Source organism: Parus major, chromosome Z, assembly GCF_001522545.3.
Source record: "Parus major isolate Abel chromosome Z, Parus_major1.1, whole genome shotgun sequence".
NCBI lineage: Eukaryota > Metazoa > Chordata > Aves > Passeriformes > Paridae > Parus > Parus major.
The window spans coordinates 66,738,740-66,765,305 of NC_031799.1; the positions used below are offsets into that span (position 1 = coordinate 66,738,740).

Here is a 26,566-nt window from a genome sequence, read left to right on the forward strand (position 1 = left end):
GATCTGCCGGGACACTGGCAATTGCAGCTCTAGGTACTCAGTTGTTGTGCCCATAACATGCATTTTTCACCCATTCCTACTCATACTCCTCTCATTACCCGTCCTGTCCTTGGAAACATTCAAGGTCAGTTTGGATGGGGCTCTGAGGAACCTGAACTAGTGGAAGATATCCTTGCTCACTGTGGAGGCATTGGACTAGAAGACCTTTAAAGATCCCTTCCAACCCCAACCATTCTATGATTCTGGGTATGGTAGGTACAAACAGCCCACAAAATGAAAATGCAGTTAACTAAACAAAAATGTAGTCTAAAAGAACCAATTAAAATGATGAAAATCTTTAATTTTATTTAAGTATAATTGTACGGACACGTGTATATACAAATACAGATCTTATGGGGCAGGGGGTTTGGGTGTTTTTCTTTTTTTAACATTTTCTTTTAAGTTTATATAATGTAAGCATTTCAAAAACAGCACTCAATGAATAAGTGCAAAGAAACTGCAAAGCAGGGCAGTACAAGCACAGGACCACACTGAGCTGGACTTTCATACCCAGATGCATACACAATGAGTGTCTTTAATGGGGTGTCAAGAGTAAGCATGGTAAGCGGATTTTGCAGACTCATGGGTAACCTCCAACATGCCAGCATCTATTAAACTGTACAGACAATGGCAGCAAGCCTATTGTAGGGAGATTTGTCTCACATCTGAGAAGCTTGAGGGCGAATGCATGGGAAAAACTCAGTGATGCCAGACCAGAAACAGATCTGCCCATTCACAGCTCCAAATTAAAGAAAGGAGGAGGGTGGGAGAGGAGGCAGGGCAGGAAGAGGGAAGAGAAGTGTGGAGGGTTGTACACTAAAACTGGTGATTACAAAATCCAAGTAATGAAAAGAGGGGAAGAGTTAACACTCTAAACCTCTGAAAGTGACTGAACCATTGCACTCATAAGGCAATGGATTAAGTTCAGTTTTGAGGGCTAGGAGTGGGAATCAACAGGTACAAATACAACCATTTTCCTTCCACAGTTATAGAGGAAAGGAAACAATCTATTCGACTACTCTCAGCTCTTCCCAAATTTGTTTCTAGTTCTTTTGGAACCAAGTACATACATATATCGCACATGACACTGGCAAGATCCCTTCTGGAAAAAAACTACTCATGGGAAGAAATCCAGAAGGAAAACAGGAGGGAAAAAAAAACAAACCAAAAACCAAAAACAAATTAAAAGGAAAGAAACAAACAATATAACAGAAAAGTTGTTATATCCCCAAAGCCTTTTTAGAAACAAATATGATACAAAAGAACAAAACTAACACAGAAACCACAGGGCTCCAACATAAGACCTTTAAACACCAAGGACAAAACATTGATCATCAAAAGTCATGTTGTTCCAGGTCTTGACACTGTGAAATCTTGCAACAGATGAACGATTTTCAAAGATGAGTCCTGTATGCTGCAGTGTCATGGCCACTTGTCTCTCAGTTCTCAGCCATGATCACACTTGATGCTTCAAAGCTCTGTCTTGTAATCAACACGTGATTTTAATATCCTGAAAGTCTATTGTTCTCACTTACAAAAGACATAAGAATCAAATTAATACTTTATTATCAAACACTATATACAACAGAGGTTGCTAATAATACAGAATTTAAAGAACATAGCTTTAAGTTTTACTTGTCTTTCCTTCGCCATCCAGGTAAGTACAGTACAAAACAATATTCTAAACTAACACGAAATGTTACCTTGTCTATTGAAGGATACACAGTATCCACTAAACTGACTGATCCCTATTTTGCCTGCTTCACATTGCAATGCCCTTGGCAGCCAGGAGTGCAGGTCATGGGTGTAAGTAACCCTCTTAGGCTGGGGAGAATCAGTACCTCAGACTTGAGCAGGGGCAGATGAAGGGGAAGGGAGCAACAAATTCCTTAATTTTCAGCAACATCTGCACTTAAAGCATCCAGAGGTTTGCAACACAACACAAAACCCACCAACATTTATGTACTCGGTATGACTGGGATTGCCTAATGCCATCAAGTATGAAACTGGCAGTGCCTGCAATGCTGCTCCCAACCATGCTGGGCAGCCCAGGGAGCATCACTTGTATTGTCCCTCATCTACAGCAGGCAAGGAGCAAGGCTCTGGGACAATATGAAGGGGTTTCATCAGGAGTAACACTAGTGACAACCCTTTGCTGCAGGTAAATGTATACCTTCAACATCATTCAGAGACAAAGAATGACAAAGGAAGTCACCATTTCTACATCAAATTTGCACTACTTATGTGTAACTGTCTGCAATTACTACATATCATTTTAATATGGTTACACATCATGCAACATTATCTGTACTCTGTTTAATAATCCATTTGATAAGTTGCATTCTGATTAAGCTCACCTTATCCAAAGCTTTTTAATTCCTACCTACAGAAAGTGAGTGTATTAAATATATACACCTTAAAGAGAGCAAAGTACCAGACAGCCTGTAATGAGATGATGACTTCTCTCACTGTTTGGACTATGTATCTTTATTCTGTGCACTTCACACTAGAACAAATTTCCTGCATTCTTCCTGTAAGTACAGGCCCTGTATTCATGAACATGTATGATATCAGGCAAGCCCAGGTCATAGCTCAGCATGCATAAAATCTCCCTTTACATATCAAATTATTATCCCCTCTTCTGCCTCAACTTCTGGAAGGCTTTTCTTCATTTAAAAATAAAAAGCCTATGAAGTGGTGTCCACTAGCGGCATCACTCAGTTTTGTTTTGGCAGAATGTTTCTTTATAATTTATATAGAAAAATCTCATTTTGCTTGAATATGCTCCATGTTTTGTTTCACATGTCACTTAATTACCACAGTTTTTGTCAGAAAAGCTCTGTTTCAGTCTGGGTCTGAAATTTCACTGATTATGCTTAGCAGTCCAAATTTCATGGCAGCCTAGCCAAAAAATATCCCAAGGCTTGCACTTCCTGGCAAATTAGTTTTTAAAGTTTTGTTAGCCAAGTTTCAGATTCCTTAAACAGGGTCACTCCTAATTCCATCAAACAAGACAGTCCCATTTCCTAATTGCATCAAGGGTTACTGCTTCTCTCACATGTTTAAATAGGACAAGCATATATACTCATTCTCAGCATAAAGTATATCTAAATAATGTATTTTCTATTCTAGTGGATTTTTAAAAAAATATTTTGTTAAGTCTTTGGGAGCCCATCTAGTTTATCTCTGGCTGATAAACACGTTTCCTCAACTGTTCAAACTCTGCTGGAAGGGGAAAAGATAAAAAATCAATATTGAATTCATATTCCACACTTCTTTCCTTTCCCCCCACCAAACAATGCTATTAGACTGCCCTGGCTTCTTCTACATGTGATTTATTCCCATGATTGAGGAACTTACAAGAGAGACAAATCAAGAGAACACTGGAGATCTTGTGTCCCAAACACGTTTCCTCTGGCCACCAATGTCCTCTTTTAGCATGTATTAACACCCAGAGCAGCATCCAAGGCTATCAGCTACTAAGTCAGTGCTGGGGAAGGTCACTTTATTCTCAAAAGTGCCTCTGCATTTCAAGAAAAAAATTTTAGCACCACGGTGATTTGTTTTAAAATAAAATAAGCCGGTGTGCATTATCCCCTTAAAACGAAATAACAGAGGCACTCACACCCCCAGTGAAGTTTCCTAAATCTGACCTTGCTGTGTGCTAACATTCCTAAATATGAACTTTTTCCTCTCACCAAAGACAGCATTTCTACTTGTGAGCAAAAATTTTACTGTCGAAGACATTTCAGGACAGTCCTATAAGAAACATTATCTTCCCCTTTCAGAATCTTGTTCATTTAGAAACTTCTGGAGGAAATGGTGTTATATTATGTCTATTCTTAATATCTCCCCTCCAGTTCTGACATGGTGACACAATGCCTTGCATGACCATCTTACAGTGCTGAATGAGAAGGCATAAATATTGTATCACAGAGAAAAACTCCCAGGTTTTCACTTACTTTCTTTATCCCTCACTGACTGCATCTGCCACTACAATTTCTCGTCCACACACAGATGACACAGTGAGCTAACAGAGGTGACTTCTTAAAGGAGAATGCAGAGGAAAATAAGAATCACTAGTGTCACTATTACAGTTTGGCATTTTCATTTGGAGTCCTTTTATTTATATGGAGGGGTTAAGAAAGTCACAGGGTAGGTAGGGGTGGGTACTGAAGCTAGTTATCCCCTTCAAATTTTTGCTGAGTTCAGGCTAAAAGGGAGAAGAAAAGGGAAAAATAACAACTTGACATCTGCAAAAACAATAAAGTCCCTTTCCTGGGATGAGCAGTTAGGTGGATCTTTGATGTTCCAAGACCCTGGTATTTTCTGTGACAGGTTGCCGGAGCATACTGTGCTATAATATCAAAAGCATTGCCAGGAGGAACAATAGAGTTGCCAAAAGCCGGCTGGGTATCCTTGGTGTCTGTGCCGCATTCTCACCACGGGATGGCTCGGCTGACTCATGTACGGTATCATCTGTTCAAACAGAAAGCATACATTCCAATGAGATTTTGCATCCTTAATAAACTCTCACTGAGCCGACAACTGTAAGTAGATTTCAGTGCCTTTATGAAATAGGGCAATGAACCTTGTGCTGTCATTGACTTTCACAAGCGTGTAATACCTCATTATGTAATCAACTTGGGGCCAAGTCCTGCATTTCTTACTGGCAAAACTCCCATTGAAGACCAGAGGAGCAGAAAGTAAGTCTGATTTCAGCAGATTGAGGAACGAAAGATTCCTCTTCAGTAAAACACTGTGGGTCTGGCTTTGGATGTCTCATTAGATAGCAATATCAGTCGGGAGGAAGCCAAATAAAAACACCTGATTTTCAAGTGTTGCATATGCCCAGAATTAATTTTGCAGTTAGTCCCCTTATTTGTTTACAGGTTTTGGCTCCTGAATTTAAATGACAGCCTGTAAGCCCAAGCATAGACCCTCCCCTTTCCTTGCACAAAATTTCCACTGTTTCATCTGGGGATGAGCAGGAGATGTAAGATCATTCCTTCTTTCATGAAACAAAATTTTGAAGGCTAACACATTGCAGTCACCAATTTTATAGAATATATTCCCAATCTGGAAAATCTCACTACCTTTCATGGTACATAAAATAGAGATTTACATATATGCTGCTAGAACTAATGAAAAAAGAACCAGCTGAGTTAGGAAAACATGCTTATGCATTAGTGGCAGAAGAAAACAAGATAGCAAATATTAAATATATGATACATAATAAAGCCCTGTTTAGTTTTTATAAAGTTAAGATCAGCCTAAAAGGCACAGCTTGTAAATAGAAAAGGTAGGCAAAGTCAAAATCAACTTTGGTGTTGTTACAGCAGTGGTATTTTTCTCTGCAAAGGCCTCCATATCCTCCATAACCAAAGCTATCCAATTTAGCTATTCAAAAAGCAATCAGTCTGAGGCTCGCCATAAAAATTCAGCTCTTGTTTTTCATTACTAAATGAAAGAAAAAGCCAAACCTCTTTAGGAAGTGTGAAATGGCCTCAAAATATATTTGTACGTTTATTTTAGGACACCAAAGTTTCAAGCAAAATTAATAGTATCTCACCTACTTATTGCAATAAGCTCCCTATTTTATGAGATGTCAATGTGTCTTTGATGTTCCTGTATCATAGCTCTCATCTCAAAAATTTGCACTACCAGTGCAAATTGCCATTGGGTGAGACCTGAGCGGTTCCATCTAGAGGCACTAAGGGAAGCAGGAGGCAAGACACTGAAATCACCATGCTGCTTTGTCATGGAGCCTTTCACGTTACTTGGCTTTAGCTACAAGCTGGCTCCTTCCCTTTCACACCCTTGACACCTAGCACAAAATCAGGAGAGCACTTAGCATAATTTAGGTTAATAGGCTCTTCAGCCCTAGCTCAGTTACACAGCAAGATGCACAGTAAACTGAATTAGCAATTTATCACATGTACTTTCTCCAGCACTAATTGATGCTATAATCACATAAGGCTTATCAACAGGTTTCAGTGCTGCTCAAGGCAAAAGTATGAAAAGCAAGCACTGATTAGCTGTAAATATGTTCATGCTTGTAAGAAAGAGACATCTCTTCTTGGTGGTGCCAAGCAATAGAATAAGAGGCAAGGGGCAGAGACTGATGCACAGAAAGTTACACCTGAAGAGGAGGAACTTCTTTACTGTGTGGGTTACTGTGTTGTTGGGTCCTTCCTTTAGTTCTGGCTCACCTGTGGAATTTTTACCCATTAATTGCACAGAAACCTGACTGCTGGTACTGAATGGGTGCTTGAGAAACACAGTTTGTCTGGGCCCAGGGGGAAGGGAGGCAGGAAAAAGGGGACGGGGGCAGTTTTGCTGGTTTTCTTCAGCTTCGGTGAAGGACATGTTTTGTTTGCCTTGTTATGCATACTAGTAAAGAAATGTTATTTCTATCCCCAGATCTCTGCCTGAGAGCCCTTGATTTCAAAATTATAATAATTCCAAGGGAAGGAGTCTACATTTTCATTCCAAGGGAGCCTCCTGCCCTCCCTAGCAGACACCTGTCTTCTAAACCGGGACATATGTACTGGAACAGTGTCCAGAGAGGGTGTGGAGTCTTCCTCACCGGAGATAGACAAAAGCCATCTGGACATAACCCTTAGTAACATGCTCTAGGGGACCCGCTTGTGTATGGAGGCTGGATTAGATGACCTCCAGTGGTCCCTTCCAACCTTACCCATTCTGTGATTCAGTAGTATCAGTGGGAAAGTCTGGCTGGAATGGGTTAAGTTGCAGCTCTGCACCATGTATGGCAAGGAGACTCTGCCTGGCATATTTGGACCAAACGAGGCCCTAGCATTTTTCCTCCAGAATTATTCCAAAGGAATCTAAAAATATCAGTGAATGCTGGCTTCTGACAATGCTACTTTCAGTGATTGTCAATACCAAAAGCTGTTTCACATTTCACTTCTGAGTTACAATCTTGTACTATGGCAACACTGCAATGACAACCCAGCACTTCACAAAAGCTTTCTTCTCAATTAAAACATATTTAAAAAGTTACAGGGGAAAATATTCCTCTGTTGTCAGTTCTACCTCCTTTCCTATATTTAAAGTTAGCTCTTCCCAATTTAGAAACATTTACTCACTGCTGATGAACTAAAACTACACAGGAGAATGATGTGTATTACCTTCCACCTCTAGAATTGCAAATAAGTCTGAATTTGCAACACTGAATGTCAACAATTTTGGCCTAATTACATCAGTGAGTCAGCACTAAAACACAATAGGGCAGAACTAGAATATAGCAGTAATAAATCGTCATTCTCTCTGACTATCAAATACTGCCACAACTGGAACACTGGCTGCTGCTGAAAAACTCAGTGAAAAAGCACTAAGCTAAAAAGATTACTTCTCTTAAATGAAAAACACAGATATTCTATGACATGATTTTTATAAAGCCATTCTTCACAAAAGAATTAATTTCCATGTAACATTAAGGGATTCCTGAGAAATCATCTAGGTTTTCTCTCAATCCTGTTGCAAGGTTTCTGCACTCATATATTAAAAAAGGGATTCATCTGCAGTAATAAAAATCACTTTACAAATATTATTTTCCTTGGAGGTGCAGAGTCATAGCTGCACAGCCTTTAAGGCTTGGGGAAAATGGTTTACTTCATTTGAAATATTGAAGAAATTTATGAAGAGGAAAAGATTCCTGAGTAAATCCAGACGGTCACTACTGAACATTGGGAATACCAGCAGTACAGAAAAATTTTTCAGATCACATAGCCTTACATCACATGCTTCAGGTATAACTTTCATATGTGCACAGCTGCAATTTTTGTTCAAGGAATTTTTTCTTTTTTATTTTTATTATTAAGGAGACATATAGGAGGAAGAATAGGAATAGGGCAAATTACTTCCACCACTTGTGAAAGTGCAATCACTGTAGATTCCTACAAATTTCTGAATAAAATCATTGAAATTACAAGAGTTCAAAAATCACTCAAATTGTGATTTTTGCAAGAAAGATGACAGTGAGTATTCTGCTGAACATGACCCCTCTGATTTCCGATCCTTCTGTCTACTGTGGAAGAAGACCGTGGCAGGCTAGGGGAGAGCACAGAACCAGAAGATGCTCATCAGAGACATGTAAATTAGTACACGACACAGAACACATGCAACAAGATCCACCAAGGCAGCAGCAACCCTAACAGGCCAACAACAGAGAAATGTGACAGCAGCTGGCACATCTCAGAGTGACTGATTATGTGATGGTGACTGGAGCAATTAATAATACAAATATACGTTGATATCAGGAGTGGGAATTTTGTGGTATCAAACCTTCTCATTAAAGCTATTATTCCCCCTGGTAAAACAAACAGTATTTCATCTCAGACTGCAGGATGCTCTTTGTTTGATTTTGCTTGCCTGGATTGCCTGTTGCTTTCTAATGATGTGCTTTTCTGATGCTGTTAGCTAGTTTTAGCCAATCAGTAGGAAGTGAGAAGCACTGCTGAAACAAAAATTTAGCAAGTTTACTAAAATCAGGCATGTACTACTCAGATGATCTCTTTTGCAAGCAGTATTGAATTAGACCATGTTCACCAATAACAAAACATAAAAAAGTGCACTGAGTTTCAAATTCACAGGACAAGACAGTGGGAGAACATCCAAGTGTCTCCTTAGAAGAATGCTGCTAATAAATGTATAAATACAGCCAATGTAAATGCACTATCCTTGCATTTAGATCTACTCAGAGAACATCTCTGATTCACAAACTCCAAATTTTTAGGAAAGATCTGAAAATTATTTTAAAGAAAAATAATAAAGTCTATTGTTTATCTACAGATAATTAAAATCAGCTAAATTGTAAATGACTTATTATACTTACGTATAACTAATGAATTTTAATTAAAGAATCTACATATAAAAAGAGCAAAAAAATTAATATGTTGTTTTGTATGTAAAGAGAATGCTGCTTCATATTCAAATAGCATAAGAGAAATAAAATCTCAGTAATCTGTTCTTTAGGATATGTCCTAAATGATATGTGCAATATCTTCTGATATGATTTGTGTATTTGACTTTAATTGTGTTTACTTTAATTATTGAGGCTTTAATACGACATGTGAGCAGTGTGTAGGTACATATAAAACAAACATGTCTACCACTACTGCAAATATTTTTCCTACATACCTACCTAATTTTAACTCCTTTTAAGTTGTTTGGGTTACTCATAACCCTAAATTATATACACTTCTATCTGTCACAAGCTTCAGCCACATAAACAATGCACATGCACTTTCCACATGGAGACAAGGTAGCTTGATGGATGGTGGAAGTTAATGTAACTTTGCCCTAGGTAGATGAGGGATCATCCTTACCCCTAAAGCAGTGTTTTGCAAGAAAAGCCCCCCAAAATTTCAGTTTGCTTCAATAAAAGGAGAGAAATTTCTATTTATGTATTTATCTATATATCAGTGTGTGTGAGTGTGTGTACATGCACATATGCACTTTGCCTAACCAAGCATACACACAGCTATATACAATTTTAAAGGACTAGTTTCTTTCTTTTTAAACAAAAACTCAGTTACATACCTGTGTCATGCACTGACATTCAACAAGCAGTGGTCCTGTTTTTCTGAAAGTCTTTTGTTGAAACCACATAACAAATGAAGTGCCCATTGACTTTGTTTCTAAAACTGTGGGTCCAATTAGTAAATAGAGTATGTTGCCAGTATGCTGAGTTTGGCTTGGATGGGCCAGTGGCTCCAAGATACTGTGGGAAATTTTACACTGGCACACACCAAATTTCATTAAACCATGTCACCCCGAAAAAACAAATAAAGCAACATTTTTACTTCCCTGTATTAAACAAGGATACAGGAAATATACCATAAGCTGTATTAGCACTGCTAGAAATGTGCAAAAGCAGAGCAGTTGTACCATGCAAAGCATGCAAAGAGAAGAGGAAAAAAAAGTACTGAAGCATCAGAGGGATACACGCATTTGTTAAAAGAGATTCTCTAAGCATACTAACCTGCTGGTTCTAATGAATTTTCTACTTTGTCGTTAACATCGAAAACACGATCATGAACACCTATAGTTTTCATACAGCTGTCTATAACAAAAATAGAGATAACAGCCAAATATGTTAGTGAAACACCCTTACACTCCCCACTTTCCTTTTTTCCTTTTTTTTTCTCTCTATTTACTATTCATAATTAAGCATATTCATATTTTAAAGTCTGTGGCACTTGTCCAAATGCCACTAGAAGTCTTCCATTTGTACAAAGTTCAAGAAACAACAAGTTAGCAACTGCCAAGTAATTAAAACAAAGCTTTATGAAAAATGATAAGAAAATACAATGAAAATCATAACACAAACACTGCTGTATGTACAGAACAGATACAAGATTTAACAGTAAAATAAAATAAAAATAGCTGTTTACTAGACCACAGAGTAAACCAGGTGCTAGAAAGCCACCCTCAAAAGCTTAATATGAAGAACTTACTTGCTGGTCGCACAAACACCTTTAGCTTTAGGCAGGATCTCCTTCCATTATCTGGGATGGCAGAAGCTGTAAAATGAAGAAAAAGGAAAAATAAGTTGAAGAGAACAAAAATCCAAAATATCTTTTTGTGCTGAAATAAAATATTCTTTCTCTTTTTTTCGTCTGAAGGACTGGACAAACTTCAATCCCTGAATGCAAGGACTTCAAGGGCAAAAAGTAGCTTGATTATCCAAAAGCATATAATAACTGCAGATTTTATTCAAATTAATTTCTTTATTATTTTACATGGAGGAAGTGAAGCACATGCTTTTTTCAATGTTTCATTACCTCCTTTCACCTTTCCACACCTTTTTGTTGAACGCTTGTTTAATATGGTTTTTGCTATAATGCATGAGTCCACACTGAAAAAATTCTTCCAAATATAGAATACTCAGAGAAAAGCTACTCATGAGACATTAGGCCATAGACTTCAACAACCCAAAAAAGGATGAAAAAACAAAATTAAACCTAAGATGACAGTGGTAAAAAATGAACTGACTGTATATACTTCAAGCAAAGTAGAAATACACACCATAAAATTTCACTAAAATTTGAATCATAAAGTATGAGACTGAGAAAACTCAGTCTCTATATGGATCTTTCTTTGTTGAGAAAATATTTATCTCATATCAGTCAAAACATGATTCCCCATGTTATACAGCTAACAAACCAAAATAAGTTTATTCTTTCTTTCTGCCCTCCCTCATCATTTCCCACTCAAAGTATTTAATTTCTAAAAATACTTACTGTATTAGGAGAAAAAAAGTAAGTGGAAATATACCTAGCCATTATGCAAACAGTCACCCACAAAGGTGTAGTGGCAGCACTTACTTATTTCACAGAAAAAAGTGCTGTTGTCAAAACTTCCTTTCTATAACCATTCTTGACACAAATCACAATAAAATAGGGAAATATGCCTACCTCTTGCCATCAAGGTATCCTTTGAGAACTGTCTGCCAATATTCATATATCTGCAATTCTGATATTGTATATTGGCCCACAATTCAACATACACCAAGCAACTTGACTTGGGCATGAAGATTGTTATTTGTGAAAGACCATTCACATTTTTTCCCTTGAAAACTCCTTAAGATCTAATGCTAAAAACATTACCTGAATACTACTGCAGAGTAGCTTTTATTTCATTGCATTCAAAAATCTGTGTATTAGGGCAGAATAAGTAGCATTTTGCATTAAATGGCCATTGTCGGAAAAGATGGTTCAGGTGACAAGATGTTAGTTTCCTCTTTTTACCCTTATTTATCCCCTTTTATAAATTCTGTCCAAACAGAATTTATTGTTGTCAAACAAACAACTAAAATGATTTATACACAGACATGTGAACTCTTTGTCTTCATGCTAAGCTCACACCTAGACAGCTCCTCAACAAATTTGAAAAAAAATTTCCTATGTCTTTGATGATGTGCTTGCAGGGCAGGCATCAGATTTTTCCTAAAACTTACCAAGAACTAGCAAATTCAGTACAAATACAAAAAAAAGGAGCAAAGTAAGGAATCTAATACAGGTCATGTTGTGATTCTTCATCTTGGAAGTTCTTGAAAAATTGTTCCCTTCTTTTAGTCAAAACACAAAAGCAGGTAGGAATAATGCTCTGTCCCCACAGCGCCACGCAGTTAAAAGTTAGCAGCTGCCTTTGACTATAGCATCTTACCAATTCAGAAAATTTCCCTCCACTGAATTTACAGTAATTGGTGTGTTATTTAGGGCACAGTATTTGTACTCTGTGGCTATCTTCAGAAAATGCTGTTCTTTCAGTGGCCCTCATTGAATATGTGCAACTGGTTAATTACTTTGCTAAGACTAAACAGGCAGTTATAGATTTCTCAAAAGATTAGAATCCTGTAGTCATGACTAAATTACTAGGATAGAGGTGAAAATCAAATTGCAACATAAGAGAAAAGTGAGTCCCTATAGTAAATTTATCACTGACAGTTTTTTTCTGCACAGAAATTATTTTGGAAAGGCATGATGTCACACATTTATTTAAAGGCAAGTTTTTGCTTTGATGCTTACGTACTCTTCCTTATGCCCATAAAATTAGAATGTTTTGCTTATTTAAACTGCTGTTAATTAGAATACTCTGTTAGTCAGTGACTAACTAGAATACCACTGACTAACTGGAATAGCTAGGAGCCAATATCCCATCTAGAAACAAAATGTATTCTTTCTGCATAGACAGAAAATGAATGTTTTTAACACCAAAGTCATATGTTCATATAATATTTACACACACGTAGGAGCAAATACCAGCTAGTGATTTGCAATATTCTTGGGAAGAAAAATATTAAAATCCATTCACTGTTGAAATATTTTTCACCAGTGAATTTTTCACATTCTCTTGCAACTATAGAGTATATCATGAAGAACAGTCCTATTCCAACCATAACAGTTGCACTTAAATTATCATTCCAGAAACAGGCATAGTCTTAGAGAGAAATATGAAATAGTGCTTTTCTTCTTTCCAGAGAAATTATGTATTGTCAATGTTTGCCGTAAACTCAGAAAGACACCTCTTTACTCAGTGTTTTATACCTTCAGAAGGAATAATAATGACTACCAAAACAAATCAAGTATCATTTTTCAGCACTTCCATCTTCCTTAACGACCAAGACCAAGGTGATGAAGGGATTTGCAACCTCTCTGGCCTTCCTGAGAAATTAAATGCTGTTTGTTTGCCAAGGTGCATGGCTGCAATCAATTTTTTTTCTTCCTTTCTTTTCTTCCACCCTCCCTCGTCTTCCTTTCTCCCTTTCATCTTAAAAGAAAAAAACGTACACCAGTGTTAGTTTTTGTTTTAAGACCAGATGTATCACCCATTGGAAAGAGTCAAGAAAGGAGAAAGAGAACTGTTCCTTGTCAACTGAGATCTCTTAAAGATCTTAGAGAAGCATCAGTTAAAGATGTTTCTCAGCAACAACCATTGCTGTGTTGCTACATTACACTGAAATTAACTATAGTATAAGCACAGATGTCCTTTCTAGGTGGCAAAATGAGAAATTTCATTTTTCTTCTTAAACAAAATCAGGTTAGACCCTAAGGGTTTGCTATGAGGTTTTTATATTTGCTCATTTTAGATATTAGCTATAAAATGCAGGGCAATTCTGAGAAAACAGAACAGAACAGAAGCCACTGATGCTAATGGAACCTGTCCCAAGTAAAACTTTCCATTTCAAAAGCCATAATTCCCAAGGAAAAAAAAAAAAAAAGGCAATTGAATCCTTGCTGCAAAACAAAAAAGAAACCTTTGAAAAAACTCCCTTATAAGAAGCAAAACAGGTAATATCCACTTCTTTTTTCATTAATGATATTAGATTAGAAAATATCTGACTGGTTTCATTTGTACCAGGAAGAATCACAATTGAAAACAGAAGAGGAACTCTGAAGTGTTGCTAGTTTCTACATATTATTACAATTCCTGTGATACTTCCCCCACCCTACCTCACCTTTACCAGTAACTTCATGAAAATCTCCTGGGTCCCTCTCTTAAAGAAAATGATACCTGATGGTTACACAAAGCCTTGGGGTGAGAAGAAAGTGAACACTAAAATCCTCCTGAAATCATGATATACATTAAAACATCTCAATGATTATAAAAATAACTGGTTTGGTCTCCTCACTACTTTTTTCAAATAGGAAAATTTCACAATTGAGAAGAAATTTAAGTCCTGATTTCTGTATTGTTCAGATGAAAATTTCATCTACATTAGTTGAATAGGGAAAAAAAACATACAATGAACTACTGTACACAGGACTAGGTCCAAACCAGATCCAAAAACAGCCTAAAAAGACAAATTAGATGGGAAAATTTCTTGTCTCTGAACTGCTTCTGGTTACCATTTTTATACCCTGTAAGGAAAGGAAAGAGAGTGATGAAAATTATTCTCTCCTCATCTAGAGCCAAACCATAAATATTTCTGTATTTGCTAGTTATATTTAAATATTAAAAAAAAGTATATACAACTCCCTCATCTCACTTCTAAGTAGTTCTTGGCTAGAAAACACAGGGTACATTATAGTATATTAGACATAAATAACAGGTTAGGTCCTTCCTCAGCCTAGTAACAATTAGCAGAGTTATTCAATGACTGAAGAAAGTTGCAGATAGAGAACAAAAAAGTAACATATATGGAAAACATAAACAGTTATGCAGTTCAATTTACTAAGATAAATCCCAAACACTTATTAGAGGAGTCATCAAGATATGGACATATCAGCATACAAATAAGCTAAATAAAAAGTAAATGTAAAAAAAATAAATTAATTAACATTTCAAAAGTAACTTAAGTTATTAACCTGCTTAGTTATTAGTAACCTGCTATTGATGTGATAAAGGCAATAATTATCTCCTTTTCTAAGAGAGGCAGTGGTGTGGCTAGCAAATACCCGAGTCTAAGTTTCTAACCTGAAAGAAGTTATCAGGATGCCATATTTAAAGTGTCTCAACCATTGTATTTATTGATATTCACATGTAATCAGTCGTTACCTCTGCTTGCCTTCTCACTCATTCTTAACTCTCCGATTACAGGATTGCATTTTTCCCTAAAATGCAAGTCCAGATACAGAGAAAGAAAAGGAATCACAAATGCAGTTCAAATCCTCCTTTAGCACTACAAAGACATTTAAAATTCATGGCACAAGCCACTGAGGGCCTTATTAGAAAGCAAAACTGGTTCAGTTGGAAATAGCACTCCATTTATCTAAGGCACTCCAAGAACACCTTTGTTTAGAACGGGGGGACGCTGGTAAAGAGCATCCTTTCCCTATGCAGAAACACAACACCCTCACCGTGCCTCTGCAGATACTCTGCAGATGGCGATTCTCTATTTTGTATTTCAATTTCTATTACCAGTTCACTTGGAGTATTCTCTGAAGGGATTATAAAGCACTGTTTGTGAGACAAGGCAATGTTCTCATTGCATTTTTGAAAAACGTGATGAATGTTTTCTTCTGCTGTCTGCTAGGAAATCCAGCAAACAGGGTCTCCTTGTAGGCAAGAACTGAGAAATCATGCCAAGATCTCACCTCAGTTCATTGCAGATGTACTACTACCAGCACCCTCTGTTACACAAACTCTGGCACCAAGTGCTTCCCAACCACAACCACTGAACAGAAGTATCGCTTCAGACTGGGAAGCCAAAAGAGGATCAGTTCTGAACTTTTCAGCACAATAAATTGAGATGCCATATCCATACAGCTTGAGTAAAATACCTAACACTTACTGCCCAGTCAAAATCACCTGGAGAAATGCCACAAAGAGAGAACCTGTAACAACCTGGTACCTAGGATGTTGTAGATCAGATACCCACATTTACACAGTCCTTGCACTCTCTTAGACCTGTAATTTACAGATAATCTCTTCAGGAGAAAATATTTATAGCTATAATTTGCCTCTAACCTTTTTAGGCACAACAGCAATCTCATTAGTCAAATCCAATACCTAGGTAACCCTATACAACCTGCAAACTGTAACTCCACCAATGTGAAGCATTTTAACATCCAATATCCTGTGTCAGCTACAGAGCTTTAGAAAGTTGGTTTTTTTTTTAAGGAGGTATCTTCTTCTTCTTTAAGAAGCAGCTTATTTCTTTGTACAGAAATGAGTATGTGTGAGAGCATTAAAAATGCAGTTTTCCATTATGTTTGCCACAGGCAATATTTCTCAATTTGTGCAAGTCAGAAGAAAAAAATAGCCTATTAGTTGTTAGAAGAGCTCAGCCTTTCCCCTGTAGGTTTTCGTGTGATTTACCATACAACACAAATGTATGCAAATTAGCCAGGTAAATGCAGAATTAGTTATTAATATTCTTCTCACAGTTTAGATTGGAAAAAAAGTTACAAATTTGCATAAATGGTACAACTGAAAAAGTCAGCTAGAATTAAATCAATCAATAAAGCACTCTTCTGTGTGCATACATGAACTAAGACCCATATCTAAGGGCAATAAATGAATTTTCACAATTATTTATTAAAAAATAAGTTACTTGGAAGGATTTATAGGTAATTTTCTCCTGTACATGCTAGAACAACAACAAAAAAATAAAATAGATAAATACTGGTCTTATAAAAAACACTTCTTTCACCAATACTTGAGTTTAAATTAAGTCTTTGCATGCCTGCTCCTTCTTTCCAACCCATCAGCAAAAGTTTTGTTCTGGTAGCACACATTTGACTCCATTCTGAGAAAATTACAATATTGAATGACTATGGCTTAGAGATTCTTCAGAACTAATAATTAAGCACAATTATGTTTGATTTCAATCATACAATAATGCTCACAGTCATGATTTATTGGGGAATAAATAATGAATAATCTTACTGGTAGCTTTGTTCTAGCCAATTCTATCATCTCTGTATTTAGTAATCACCAAGAGGATAATGCAAAAAAATTACTGAGGAACTTAAAGATTCAGAAATCTCAAGTCAACAGACAGACAATCTAAACTGAAAAACCTCTTGACCTAGGACAACCAAGAACACTGATAAACTAAAAAAAATTACTTAGAATGGAAACTAAATAAGTGAACAAACAAGCATGAAAGGTGATAGCTAATACTGCTTACGTCTTAATACAAGCAAAAGTAACGTGGATGCTTGCATTTCCAATTGCATATTTTAAACCCCACTTTATTAATAGGACACTTAATACAAATGTGTATTTTGCACTACACTTGCATAGTCAACTACATCTGTATTTAGTTTTTGCACTGATCTCAGTATGTGTGTAGATACATGCCTACACGCATACACAGACTTATAGTCTGCATTTCATTCAAAATATAAATGACAAAGTGCACAGCATGCAGGAAAAGACTTGATAAAAGCCATGTCCAACACATTTCACAACAGATTGTGAAATGTTACTTTTATTTCCTAATGTCTTATACATAATTTGCACTGGCATTGCCCTGTGTAAACACGCTGGATTATTATAGCCTATCTCACAAGTGACTATATTTCTCGGACCTACTAAAAATAACCTAGTAAATGGAAATGAGTTGCCAGACAAATGCTATTTTAGTGAAAATTCTTGGAAGAAAGCAATAGGATTACTGTTCCTGCACTTAATACTGAATTAACTGTCCCATTGCAACTTCTTGGCCAGGAAGAATATAATTCTTCTTGCATTTTTCTAATCCATTGCAGCTTATATATCTGGTTGAAGGCTGTAGAGACTGCAAATATGTTTCATATCAAAGTCATATATAAAAAAAAAATCCAGCCATGTGTTAGGAGACATGAACCATGGACTTCTAGTTTTATTAAGCTACTTGTTTAGTATTTCCTCTTAGCATGGACTAGCCCTATGTCTCTTTCCGGAACGTCCCTCTTCTCCACTAAGGGAGGAATTTAATGACGAGCCTTGTCTGCTGCTGGCCTGGCTGGTGTACTGGAGTCAGTCTTTTTTTTACTGCAGAACATCAAAGCAACACAAAACACAGTTCTTCAGTGCTGGACATCACCAGAGGTGAACAGCACCTTAGGGCTTATACAAGCAACTTTGAATCCAGTCCAAAGGCTTTTTGTAGTCATACCTTTATCATCTGTGCTCCCAAGTCACTGAGTCCAGTTGAGTTCAGCAAAATCTCAGTGCAGGGCAGCCTGTACCCTTTACATTTTCAAGAGTCCAGTAAATCAGATGTTTCAGATGCTGGAAAATCCAACTCTGCCTGCACTGTTCCTCTGAACTGAGCCTTGAACCAGTAAGAAAACAAAGCGCAAAGTTCTTTGCAAAGACTTTTGTTTCTTTTCATAAAAGCAAGAACATTTAAGTTTAGAGTGAAGCTGTCATCTAACTGCAGCTTGAGCTTCTCAGAGAATCAGTTTTGCTTCTGTTGTGTTTCTTGTCATTAAAAAACAAAGAAAGCTCTGCTGAACTAAATTAAATAAATGAAAAGCATATCTTACTTTGAATGGACTTTTAGTTGCATGTAAGTTCCTGTGAAATATAAAGAGGTACGAATGAAAAATAGACCATATAGTTACTTCCACATGAAATATTTGCAGGCATTTCTCTTATATAAGGTTCCTCTTTCATAAATGCAAACTATATTACATACCTTAAAATAAGTGCCAACATTTCTGCACTAGTCCAATATAAATGACTGATGCCATATTTTCTATTGCAACAAACCAACACTTATTAACTAGAATGAAATAAAACCCTCAGATCTCATTACAGATTTCAGTAGCATTAACAAAACCAAATACATTTATTCTACTACATTAAGACTGTATTAGAGCAAATTGCTAATAAAACAAGTTAATACTATCAAATAAAGCACTTAGAGAAAAATATATCCTCTTACTTTCCATAAGCTCTTTTGTACTTTGATTTTCCCTTGGTATCACTAGAAATAAAATGGTTTTCTTCAAGCAGGCTATCCAGTTTGCTAATTTCCATCTCTAAGAACCAGACATAAGTAAATCCTTTGAAGAGACATTATAGTCTTGTTAGTAAAGTAAAGATCTTTTTGATCTTTAAAGCAACATGTTCACCCGCATGGAATTTGTGGGTATTGTATCATGTTACTAAACCCATATACTTAATGGACTTCATATTATCCATTACTAACTTTACCACTACTGTAATTAAAGGAGAGGGAAGGATTCTATTCTAGTCCATCTTCATGGGCTTGCAACTAGCTTCAAAATATTTAGAAAGTGTTCTATCTTTCCATGCTATACTTGTAAATTCTGTGTGTTAAAAAGAAAACAAACAGAAAAACCCCAACAAACTAATTTTACATGTTGTATTTTTCTAGGGTTGTGAACACCTACATGGATATGAAATGTTACTTTTGCTATTGACTTATTCAAGGCAACTAAGTCCATTTATGTCTTGTGGAGGAGGGAGAAGATGTAAAGATACAAAAAGAGATCTTCAAGAAGTTTCAAAAGAAATTTAGGGGGAAAAAAAGCACAAAGTGGGGATTAGGGGGATTAATTTAATCTTAAATTAAAAAAAAAAAAAGTGAGAATAATGCAATTTTGAATTTTTGAGTGCATGTCCAGGCACAAGAGCTTGCAAACATGCTGCTTACAGATAAGCCTTTTCCTCAAAAGATTTCAGAAGGTCTTTCTCTTGGAAAAGCTCTTGGAAAAGGCACCTTGGCACTGCCTTTACCCAGATAAACCCAAAATTTTGCAGGATGAGAACCAGTATGAACTAGGAAAGCTAAAATTTGGAAAACACATGATAGTCCATTGTAATTAAAACTCTTATTATGACACATCAGGATTCTCAGGGCAAAGATCTTTTACTTCATTATCCCTGCTACTGTCCTAGGCCACAACTGAGCACAGACATAACAGATGCCAGCACTATATTAATAAAACCACACCTTTATCATGTGGATTCCATTTGTTCAAATCCTGCAGAAGGCATGGCTACTGAATCATTACATCATACAAGCCAGAAAGTCATTTCCAGTCCTTAGAATGGGATATAACCCCTCAATTTGTGACATTTACGATGAAAAATTCAGGAACACATAAAGCTGAAGTTTTCTCTTTAGTCAAAATTTGGCCAGTGTATGAGGTAATAGCACTTTTATTTAAACTTCTATCTTTGCTTCTGTCTTTCACTTATCTAGCCTGTGTTCAATGCCACAGGTCTTACTCATGTTTGGAAATCCATACTTAAAAAAGCCAATCTATGTGAGAATAACCACAGGCTCATCAAGGAGAACTTGTCAGGAATTTGACATGTCCTATCTATGCCAGAAAAAGACTGTAGTCTGTGTAACTGTGACTGTGGGAAAGTCTAAGACACCCATGGGAGAGCTAACCTTTCATTTTATTCTGCCACAAATTATTTCCTTCTGAGCCTTTTTTTTTTTTTTTTTTAAGAATAATGTATACCACAGGATGTTTAGCCCTAGTCCCAGTGATCATTCCCAGATGAACACAAAATTAGACATATATGTGTACACTTTTCCATAACTGGGACTTAAAAGCCCTGGTGGTTTGGAAATGATTTTAAAAGCAATGAATAGTGCATCAGACTTGAAACACATGGGTACCTCCTGAACTTTACTCTTCCTGAATGCTCTAACAACTGTTCTCAGAAATTAAGAGAGAACTCTACCTCTCTACCAGAAAAGGCGCTGTTTCACACTAACTCCTGACTAAACAGATTGGGAAATTCTTAACTCTATTTTCTAATATGCTAATTATGCTAATCTATTTTCTAAATGCTAATTCCTGATCTAAGCAAACACCATTGCACGGAAAGCTTATTTCTCTACTCTTTACATATTAAACTGTTAAGGAACCAGTATAACCATGCTGTGAACAGTTTCTATTGGTGTTTTTCACATGTAAGACCATGCATATGGAAAAAAAAAATATAGGACAACACAAAACAACTTACTGGAAAACTTTGCTGACGCTTACTAACTTTAAAAGAGATGTCCAAAAGTTCTGCCAAATTAACTTCTCTCAGCCACAGAAGTGTCCATCATTACTCAATTTAAGTGCCTCTAATCTACTGAGTGTGCTGTCTCCACTCCTCAAATCTCATCCTTCTAGAGTAACCCTGCCAGTCCTACCTCACTTTCTGTGATCATGAAGATCCACTTAGATTTGTATCTCAGCTCCAGGCTAATCTACATCAACAAATATTTGCACTGGATATAGCTCTGGTAGCTTAGAAGAGTTTAATGACAGTGTGCACCAGGTGCTTCTTTCCTGTCATATTTTAAGAGAGGGTTTCACACCGTGAGTTTTTTCAAAGATGTCTGGATACACCATCATTTTCCTTAGTTAGGAAAAGAGTCAATGAAATTCATGGATTTGCTCCCTTAGTTGCTGCAGCAAAACTTTCAGAACTCAGAAACTGATAACCAACCAAACAAAAAAATCCACATCTGAGATGACATCTCTCACTTTGGGGTGTGGGGAAGCATCATATCTGCAAATATATGTGTACCATCTGATCTGAAGTCTTCAGCAGCAAAGGTAGCAGATGCTTTCATACTTTTCTGTGAATTATACAATATGGTATTGTTGGTTTGAAGGCCAAACACACCCTTGAGAATGCCTATGCAGATGCTGCAGTACCAGCTAAGGCAGGCCAGGCATTCCTACTGCTTGTCCATCCCACTCTTGACAGCTGCCCCAGGCACCAGGCATCCTATAGCACAGAGAGGTGTGGAGTCCAGCATGTCCCAGCACGACATCCAGACAGGACAATTGTAAACCCGGGGGCCTCAAGGCTTCTTCAAGAGTCTGCATACCCAGAACCAATGACACAGAAGGACTGTTCTTATTCTATGTTCCTAGTTAATTTTTAAGATCTCTATGAACTTCCAGTTCACCTCTTAAGGGTCACTGAAAAACTTGTTCTTTAGCCAAGTGCTTGTGGTACACTCCTGCATTTTTCTCTTCTGCCCTTGTGAAATATCCTGCAGAGACAAGAATATTCTTTTCTTGGATCAAAATGGATTTTTTTTTTCCTGAAAGCCCACGAGGTGTGTAATCAAAGCTGGCACTGAAGCATCCTAATTATGAAACCCAGCAAGGAACTTTCACACACATTTTTTGGACTTCAGATTACTTCTTCACAGAATATTCTTGCTGAGAAAGAAGATATCATGAGAAAAAAAACCCAGGAAACAGAACGCAGACTGATAGCAAATAATTTTTCACTTCTACCTTTAATACCATGGCCAAATTAAGACAAATTAATCCTGTATTTGTAACAGTTTTTTTTAAGAAAACATCCTGAGCTCCTCAGACATAGAACTCGATGGGGTGGGGGACAATGAACATCAAAGGGAGGAGGGCTTATGTTTTTGTTTCATTCAGAAAAAAACATGTGTCTTCATCAAATCATAGAATGCTTTAGGTTGGAAGGGCCATTTAAAGATAATCTGGTTCCACTCTCACCACAACCCCTCCATGGGCAGGGATACCTTTCACTAGATCCGTCTGCTCAAAGCCCCCTCCAACCTGGCCTTGATCACCTCCAGCAAAGGAGCATTCACTTCTCCAGTTGGAGAAAGTTGGCCACTCTTTCTGATTAAAGAGTTTTCTCCTAATATCTAATCTAAACTTACTCTCTATAATTTAAAACAGTTCCCCCTTGCGTTATCATTTTTTGCACTTGTAAGAACTCCCTCTCACCTTTGCTACAGGCCCTCACTAGGTATTGGAAAGCTGCCATAAGGGCTCCCTCAAGCCCTCTCCAGGCTGAACAATCCCAGCTCTAGCAAGGTGCAGTGCTCCAGCCCCCTTGATCATCTTTGTGGCCTCTTGTGGAATTACTCCAACACATCATTCTCATGTTGCAGGCCCCTGAGTTGCGTACAGAACTCCACATGGGATCTTACCAGCATGGAGAAGAGAATTGCTTTCCTAAACCTGCTGGCCATGCTTCTTGTGGTGAAGCCAGGAAACAACTGGCTTTCTGGGCTGCAAGCATACATTGCTGGGTCATATTGAACTTCTTATCAACCAACACACCCAGGTCCTTCTGCTCAGGGATGCTCTCAAATCCATGCCTGTATTTGTGCTTGAAATTGTCCTGATGCAAATGCAGGACCTAGCCTTGTTGAACCCCATGATATTGGCACAGGCCCACTTTAGGTCTGCTGAAGTCCCTCTGGATGTCATCCCTTCCCTCAAGACTGTCAACTGCAGATATCATCTGCAAACTTGCTGAGGGTGTTCTGAACCCACTTTCCATGTCACTCCATGACAAAAGCATTAAACAGCCCCAGTCCCAACATTGAGCCCCAAGGAATGCTGCTTGCCCCTGGTCTCCACCTGGACATTAGAGCCCTTGATACAGAGCTAGAGAAAAATAGCAGGTTTGAAGTGCTATCAGCTAGCTGCTTTCTGCTGAGCTGAAGTGACCATTTTCAGATCTTTTCAATCTGTGGTGAAAAGATCATTACCATGCTAGTCCCAGGAAGTCAGTCCTCCTGCAAGTAAGCTCCTTTGTTATGAATATGGAACAGATGGAACCAAATCTATCTGCTCCATAGGAACAAAAACACTTACAACCTAGCTCTCTCTATTAAAGACTCTACTTAGCTTCTTTATAGGACTGACTTTCTGTGCACTGCTGTGAGGTTTTGACTTTATAGAAAAAGGCGCTTCATAAAAGCAATAGTTCTTAATCCTAAACCAAAAGCAGCCTAAGAACAGTAGAAGATGAATGCTGTGTTTAACCCGCATGGCTCCTTGGAGATATGCAAATATTCAATTACTATTTTTTTAAAGCTACAAAAAGGATTTTTTCTGAGGAGGAAAACCAGCCATATGTTGCAAAGATTGTACATCAATGGCAGTGAAGTACATAGACAGTAATAGGCTACTTACTCTAATAAAGGTTGAATCTATCTATGTTATTGCAAGAAATAACACGGATTCTTTTTGTAGATATGCAACTGTGGATCAAGATGACACTTATGCAAAGAAATCTGATCAGTCTTTGCAAAATTGACCTTTTTTGGCAGGAGACAAAACCCCCTGAAATTAGGTCCCTATGAATACAAGGGAAGATTTAATGCATAAATTTATCTCAAAATATTGCATCACATAGGACCTATTTCCTTAGACTTTAACTGATACTGTATTAATATTACAATTAACTTTGCAAACTGAAAATATGAAACTGATAGATTTACTTACTGACTCTGCTCATTAAGCAAAGTACATGTAGAGGATCTGTCATTTCTCTTACCATCAGATCAATAACAAAAGCTTATTCCTAGCCACACATACACTTAGATATTGTTTACATCAACTTCTTATGAAAACCCATACAACAGAAGTCAAACCCCTTTACTCACAGGTTAATATGTTAATACATTTTCCATTGATCTGCTTTTTCAGAATAATTGAAATAAGAATTTCTGTGGTAGAATGCTTTGATTCTGACTAAATCAAGTCTTCAGGCAAATCTCCCCGCCTCTGCCAGCAAAGGCACAGCTTGCCTGAAGTCATAACCTTTGTTGGCAGAAGGGAACTGGCCTTGAAACAGATCATGAAGCAGATGTTTTATGCCAAATCAGAGTCTAGGGATATACAGGCTACTGCAAATAAAACTCTTCTCCTGTCTTTTCAGTCATTTCAACTCCCTGCAGCGTGAAATATGAAGTTGCCAACAAGCGGCCAGTGCACTACACAGCACAGCAGGGAGAGCAAGCGCCACAGATGCACCAAGGGCTGGAAAACTCCTTCATTAGCTCTCCTTTTCAGCCCAAGCCTGAGCAGTGACACGTAGGCCACCCAAAGAAAGGTGATGGGGCTTGTAAAGACAAGTTTCAATCAGGTCCAATTACAGAAATTGTGTGCACTTGCTTGGGTAAAAGGGAGTTTCATATGGCTGTGCCACAGGTCATGGTCATTAGTGGCTCACAAAAAAATGTGGGGTTTTTTAATTACTTTTCTTTAAAATTTTTGCATCTAAGACACGCAAACTGACAAAATACCCATCTATAGGCTCACAAAAAAAAAATCCCATCAGCTTTATGTCAATTCAGGATTCTGCTGAACAATTTTTGACAAAAGACTTACAGGAAATACTGTTGTTAAAGCAGTGGGGTACCCCCACTCCAGGAAAGGGTATGACACCTGCTACCACCACCTTTGTGGAGGTGGCCATTGAGTGAATGACCAAAAACAGTGCTGTATTCCAGCTCCTGCTATTACTGGTCCCTCTATCTAAATATTTCCACCTGATTAAAGTATTACCCATCTAGAAACCCTTACTCTTGAAAAACAGATATTTAAAATCTAGATACTTTTATTCTTATTAAAAGAAGCCTTGTGCTTTCAAGTCTGTTTCAATCCACATCAACACTACAATGAACCTTTCATGTGTTTCTAAGGTAAGAGAAGCATTTTGTGTTGTAATGAAGGAACAAGACCTTAGTCCTTGATTATGGCAGATAGAAATGGGGCTCAAGTTGATGATAATGTACTTGTGCTTAAAACACACAATCAATACAAAATCTGGTGAAAACACAAACATACAAATCAAAAGAACCTCCTGACAATCTTTCAGGATGTTTACAATCCACAACAGACATCGTATTTTCAGAAGAACTCTGTGCTTCATGTGCAGAGCATTTTAGAAATCAGGCCAACTATTTAGATACCTAAGTGACAGCTAAGTACTTCTAAAATTATGACTCAAATTGGCAATGCTAAACACTTCTGACATATGGCCTGTAATAAACACTACTTACTTTACCTACTTTGGACTGGGATCAAAGAATAATAGAGTAAAGGACACATGGGCAATTTATGCTTTAAAAAAATTATAGAAACCGTGTTTACTCTGGGTTTAGGTGGCAGGTTTTGTTGGGTTGGGATATTTAGTTTTTCCTTTGTTTTATTTTGTTGCTGTAGTTTTCTTTTAATTGTGTGTTCAGGTGTATTTCAGATTAATGTCCTAAAGCCTAGACAGAGTCCACTTAAATACAGATGCACCAAAACTAACGTAATTTTCTGAGGTTCAAGTCAAAATAGACCATGAATATCAAAACATCTGTATACACAATTGTCAGAATTTTTTTTCAGAAGTCTAGTTAAAGTGAATAAAAATAATGTATATTTATTTGGATCCATATATTTTCTCCTCAAATCTGACATTAAACTCCTCCTACACAGTAGGAACTTATGCCTAGAAATTAAAAAAGCTGTTTTTCATGAGTGAACAGAAAAAAAAATTACCACTTTTAAGTCTTTTGTATGCCCTTTCCCTCACAAAAAGTTATCATTTCAGAGTCTGCTTTATTTGGCTAAAATACATTTGATTAAAAGCTAAGGCAATTTCATGGAAATTTCTGTTGCTGTTTGATTTGTGTGTCTTTCATTGCTCATTGTTTTTTAGTTGGTTTTGTTGTGGTGGTTTGTTGGTTTTTTTTAAGAATGCGCATGTGCTTAAAATTTGACACTACATTTATAATAAGAGTGGAGTGCACATTTTCATGCATATATTAGTACACAGAATATCATATGCTGTTCAC

General features: G+C 37.2%; 1 protein-coding gene across 2 annotated transcripts in view; it reads right to left on the minus strand.

The window, feature by feature from the left end:
* Nucleotides 1–325: 325 nt before the first annotated feature.
* EFNA5 (ephrin A5) overlaps nt 326–26,566 on the minus strand; it is a 208,072-nt gene continuing 181,831 nt past the window's right edge. The window contains exons 3-5 of one of the 2 annotated variants that reach the window (XM_015614978.2): nt 10,524–10,589; nt 10,049–10,129; nt 326–4,518 (exon numbers count right to left, since the gene is read on the minus strand). In XM_015614978.2, coding sequence (XP_015470464.1) covers nt 4,397–4,518; nt 10,049–10,129; nt 10,524–10,589 — 269 coding nt within the window. In that variant the 3' untranslated portion in view covers nt 326–4,396. The remainder of the gene's footprint in view (nt 4,519–10,048; nt 10,130–10,523; nt 10,590–26,566) is intronic. The other variant, XM_019005316.1, reaches the window with a different exon arrangement.